The sequence below is a fragment of the Stegodyphus dumicola genome, chromosome X2 (genome assembly GCF_044657685.1).
Source record: "Stegodyphus dumicola isolate Sdum_Otavi_A_Nest chromosome X2, ASM4465768v1".
NCBI lineage: Eukaryota > Metazoa > Arthropoda > Arachnida > Araneae > Eresidae > Stegodyphus > Stegodyphus dumicola.
Window position 1 is genome coordinate 153,704,314 of NC_140781.1, and position 6,000 is coordinate 153,710,313.

The 6,000-nt window shown below is 30.3% G+C and overlaps 1 protein-coding gene across 2 annotated transcripts in view; it reads right to left on the minus strand.

The window, feature by feature from the left end:
* Rab6 (RAS oncogene family member Rab6) overlaps positions 1-3,482 on the minus strand; it is a 64,440-nt gene extending 60,958 nt beyond the window's left edge. The window contains exon 1 of one of the 2 annotated variants that reach the window (XM_035357198.2): positions 3,298-3,482. In XM_035357198.2, the coding sequence (XP_035213089.1) occupies positions 3,298-3,367 (70 nt within the window). In that variant the 5' untranslated portion in view covers positions 3,368-3,482. The remainder of the gene's footprint in view (positions 1-3,297) is intronic. The other variant, XM_035357194.2, reaches the window with a different exon arrangement.
* Between the last annotated feature and the right edge of the window lie 2,518 nt (positions 3,483-6,000).

The window sequence follows — 6,000 nt, forward strand, 5'->3', positions numbered from 1 at the left end:
CAGTTGAAGTAAACGTGCATGGAAATAATTTAAATCTGACACTAAGTATTTGTAATGGTTGCGGTATGAGTTCGTTGGTGACGTTTATAATATAATAGATGATTTAGAGGTAAAAGTTTTTGGATATTTTATTTATTTTATATGTGGAAATGTTCATATTTGGAAAGGGTAAATACTTTTTCGCGATCAGGTAATTTCATATATGTTCTTTTTACTGGGTTTAAAGATTGAGAAAATTGTCATGTATTTTCGTGAAATTTTTCTAATTTATGAGAAAAAAGCAGTGTACATGGATATAGTGAAGAGTGTGCGCAATGCCATTTTTGTGCAATTCTGGGATGTTTTTTTAAGTAAAAATAAGTTGGCGTGTACATGGTTTATGTGTATGTGTTATTTTGAAAAACGCGTAAGGAGTATGGTATTGTGCATCTTTTTCCCAATTTTGCAGTGAATATTTGTCATGATTAAGCAGTTTTGTTAGATAAAATTTCTAGCATAAGTGTAATTCGGCTAGTAGATTGTTGGAAGAAGTGTTCAGTAGATAAAAAGAAAACAAACATGTCTTCGGCGGCGGGAAAAAAAAATAGAGGGTTGCTGTAGGAGAAATTTTCGCCAAAAAAACGCCAAGTTACCATAATGTAAAGATCAACCTCAATTATTGTATGCCATCTATACAATAATTGATACATAATAATCCATATGAAAAATAAATATATAATCAATTAATAATTACATTGTCATGGATAGGATCTATGTTGTGGAGAGCGGAACTTATATATTAGCCAGTTTTTAAACCTATGTCTTCTTCAATACGTCATAACTTCAGTTACACACCTAATGATGTGTGTCGGTATTATTTTTGGGGTTATCCACAGAGTAGGCCAGTCACATCAGTTCAGGCAGTTGATAGTTCCATAGTCCAAAGTATATGATGTTGTGTACACTATTCTATGTTCATATAAACTGAATTCTAAGTTAACTTTTGATAAATTTGAAGTACACTTTTGTTAAGTTCACTGTTCAAGTAAATACTACTTGTCCACTTCGATACATCATAACTTCGTGTCTTTAACAGTTTGCACACCTCATTATATGTGTCCATAGCAATTTGCACACTGTGTCGCAGTTATCCACAAAGAAATCACGAAATTGCAGTTGGGAAGTTCATTGTAATATGTACACTATTTTACTATTATCCACAGAGGCAAATGTTTTGTAAATAATATCTTGACTCCCAGAGTGGTTATTGATCCCGACTGCCGTAGTGACGGGCCCAGGTTCGAATCCCTTAGAAAGCATGATTGCACTACTGTCTCTTCACAGGAGATAGCGGTGGCCACCTATTAGGTGCTTCCATAATGAAATGGCCATCAATTCTGATCCTTGCTGTGAAGCAAGGCTAATTGTTATTAAATAAAGTGCCCAGCCATTTAAGAAAAAAATCCATTCTGTACAATACTATCAATACATTCTACACTGATCATATTACTTTAAAAGCAACTTCACCATCTCTCAGATTTTGCAAATTATTCTATATACACTTGTGAACAAGAAAATTATAATCTGCACAATCAGGACTACTGAATTTTTAAAAATAGGATTATTTTTTATTAGTATATAAATATTTTAATTATTTTGTTTATTTGAATTTAATCATTATTTCCAAATAATGTACACATAATTAAATTACCATAGTATCATATTTCGCCTTCCCAGAGATCAACCATGCAATTCTGAACATTAATTAAATCGTCGTTCAGCATTTTTAAATAAATGATAGGCGTGTTGTATGTCTTTCTAGTAAGCTATTTTACAATATGGATTTAATTGAGATAGTCTTCATTCTTATTTCGATTAAATCCAATATATAATATTCAAATAAATATAAAACAGCAATGAAGTTTAACTTATTGGCTAAAGTGCAGAATCGCCCACTTATTTGGCACTTTTTACAAGAGTAAGAAGAATTGGATTTTTGTCAATTTTCTTTGACTTTTTAAATGAAAATAGGTCGAAGTGCACATGGATAAAGTTAAAGGAGTGTGCAGTGCCATTTTTTTGCAATTCCGGGATGTTTTTTTAAATGAAAATAGGTCGATGTAAACATGGATACAGAGTATGTGCAATTCTTAAAAATGCGCCAAGCAGTGGGTGATTCTGCACTTTTCCCAACTTTATAATCTCTTTTTGTTTGTTGTTATTATATAGTATGGGCCAAAACAGTACAAGAAATAGGACAATATGAACCTCCTTGATGAAGAGAGATCTATGCTACATTCCTTAAAAAATGCATAAAGCAATTCTTCAGTATGCTACATTCTTTAAAAATGCATAAAGCATTTCTTCAGAAATAATGTCAGTCTATGATTAAACTTTGCTATTTTTAAAATGCTCTAAGCTACCAATTAAAGTAAGCTTTCATTCATTTTCTTTTAGAGACAACACAGAAGTATTTCGTATAAAATTAATACCTACATTAACACTTTTACAAACAAATATATTGAATGATATAAAAAATATTTTAATTTTAATTATACACTTCCGAATTGCACAGATATCAAGTAAAACCTGAAGAAAAAATGTACCATAAGTAATTAGTTTTACGAGAGTCCATAGCATTTTCCATACCTGTGACAAATTGCCATAGTGTATAATCATACATCATCATCAGTATCAGTATCACAAAATAGGATTAATATAAATTTTAAAAATACTCTGATAATATTGTTATAGCTTAAAAGCATGAATAATCCCTTAAAATGAAAAGATTTTACTTACATATGTAGGTATTTATTACTGACAGGTTACCCATCTCTTCTCAAAAATTGTCATCATACTCTATATAAAATATTATGCAACGTATACGAAAACATTAAACAAATACAATGATAATCGTACCTCTTCACCGACACTGAAAATAACCTAAATTCAGAAAATATTAATTACATTATTTTACGTAACTAAATACTTTATACACATATTTTTAAAATAAATCGTACAGATGATCTACTAATTTAAAAAGAAAATAACTTAGACAACCAACAATAGTAACAATCATGTGTGGAAATAATTAAAAATGAAACGAATTCGGTCTGCTATAAGAAGTTTATGATCATTTCAACCAGTCTGTTAACCTTAATCAAATTTTAATCAATGATTCTCGGACGTAAAAGCTATAATCAAATTGAAACCTACGTAAAACTTCTGGTGCAACGAGACACAGATGTGAAAAAAATCCAACTTTCTAATATATTTATAGTAAAGATATTAGGCTTAGTTTAAAACTAATTAACTTACCACTCTGTTCTCCTAAAAAGACAAGCTTAAATTTACGTAAAGGATTTCCAAAATCGCCTGATGTAGACATGATTTCACCAAAACTTCAATTCAACGAACTACTCAGAGGAATGATGAGTTTATGTCCGCTGACAAGACACCGTCCGTACACACCCGAAACACAGTCAACACGTCTTCAGCGACAAGACACCATTCACCGGGAAAGAAAATACACAGATTATTAAGAATTATGACAGATGGCTTTACAACTTTTCGAGACGACGTGGATGGAAGACGGAAAAAACACTGGGTGCAAAGTTAAATTAAATTTAACATTTTCATGAAAATTTCTTACAAACTTTATGGATTGAATGAATTATTTTGTATTTATCTGAATAACGATACAGAAAAATAAAATTTCTCTTAAATGTTATAAATGTTTATAATTATAAGCTTATTAATGAACTTTGTTCCTTTAAAACTGTTTTTTTTTCCACAGAAATAATAGCATTTAAAAATATATGATAAATGTAGAAAAAGAAGCTGCAAACTGCCAGGGAAAGAATGATAGCTTGTAACAAGTAGACCGTATTTAAATGAAAAATAAAACGAAATATGTCGGGCGGTTCCATATAATTTTGTTAAATAAAGTACAAAAATGCAAGAAATATATGTTTAGTACAGTGTTATTATTGATGAAGCAAAAATCACGGAAAGCTAAGTACTATTCCAGCTGTAACTCCATGAATAATTGTTTAACACTGATTTAAGCAATGATTCTCCATGATTTAACATTGATTTAAGTTCTTGATCTGAATCATCTCATCATCATAATTCCGCCCGTGTCCTTGCTACTTTTCGTATCTTCGTTAGTTTTTTCATTCTAAAGTCTCTGATAACATTGTCACCAATGTACTATGCCGAATTGAGGTAGATGATATTTCATCTACTGTGATAAAAAAAAATCACTGCTGCTCAATCAAGCGATGGAGAACTTTAACAACTTTTAACATCAAATACCTCCTCTTTAAAATTTCAGGAGCATTATTTCTCCCTTGAGGATATTCATCTGTACTGTGACATGTCACAAAAACATCCCCGTCCTTTTGTTCCTCAGTCTATGAGATTTGCAATTTTCAAAACCATACTTTTTTCTCTCATTCCAGTATTTCAAGCCCTCGATCTAATCTCTAAACATTTTGTATGGCCTAGCATGAGAAAAGAAATGCGCAGCTGCAATCAGTGTCAACGAGCTAAAATCGTTAAACATACCAAATCTCATATCGGCACATTTGCTGAACCCGATGGCTCGTTTTGCACACATGCATATAGATTTTATAGGCCCTCCCCACAGCTGACTGTATCATGGCCTTGAAGCGAAATCAGTTTCGGAAGGTCACGTGATCGAAATAGTCGATCTCTTTCTCTTTACCATAATCCCGGAGTTAAAGTTTACCGAAATAATAGTTTGTCTTAAAATAAATATAAATTAATAAACGTGAGTAGGTCGTATGATTTACATTAAATTTTTCATACTGCAATATTTTTAAAGGCGGTAAAAATGTATATCTTCAATAATTTTTAAAACAATTTGTACTTCGTTTATGTAACTAAAAATATCATTGAGAATCACCACATGCGAACTTCATTTATGTAATTTTGATAAAAATGAAATCCATTTACGTAATCTGAATCAAATTTATTGTCAAAATAATATAAAATCCACATAAGGGGGGGGGAATTCAATAGATTTATGAATGTAAATTTTAGATTTTCATACTAGTAAAATAAATATTAAGGGAAGAATTATTTTGTAAAACTCCATGCCGCTACCATCGCATCAGCTATATAAATTTTTAGAAGACAAATACCCATAGTCATCTCTCTTCACTCCATTCACTAATCAAATCTGCATATCTCAATTTTATCAAAACAGGGAAATGAATTAAAATTCCTTAAATGCTAGAAAATTTGAATATAAAGATGAACTTACATGCTTGTTGTACTGTAAATAAATCTTTCAAGATAATATCAAAGAACTAAATGCTAATTGCATTCATAAAAGACAGCCATCTATTTGTACTAGTTCCAATTTAAATCAAATTCAAATCAAAATCACTTTTTCCAAACCATCCAAGAGGTAAGTGATTAGGCTTGGTTTTTTTTAAAGTGATTTCTCCAAATTACAAGTCTATTCCACTATTAAAAATGAATTCATAAAACTTGAAGCTGTACCATATACATACATGCTACATATTATACATAATCTATGCAGAAACAAAGCATAAATCAAAATAAACAATTGAGTTATTAACTGAAATTAATTAAATTTGTTAACATTTTTATATGAACATTTTATATTGATTTTGTCATTTTTATATTTTGCATAATTATTTAACATTATTTTACAAGTTATCAAACATATTTTCTAACCGAGTTTGTAAAGTCATTCCACAAGTGCAAGAATCTGTTAAATTAAAGTAACTGTATGGTGTACTAACCGTATCCAAGATAACTTATATAAAATATCCTTTTGCTTTCCTGGCATAAGAAATGTATTTTCCATGTTTTTAAGAATTTCACCAAACAAGAAATATACAATTGAAGATTTTAATAGAGTAACTTCAGATGGAAAATTTTTAATTTCCCCCTTATCTAATTCTTTAAGAAAACCAAAAATATCATCTTCTGTATCTACTGAATGAATACTTTGCAACCAGTCCT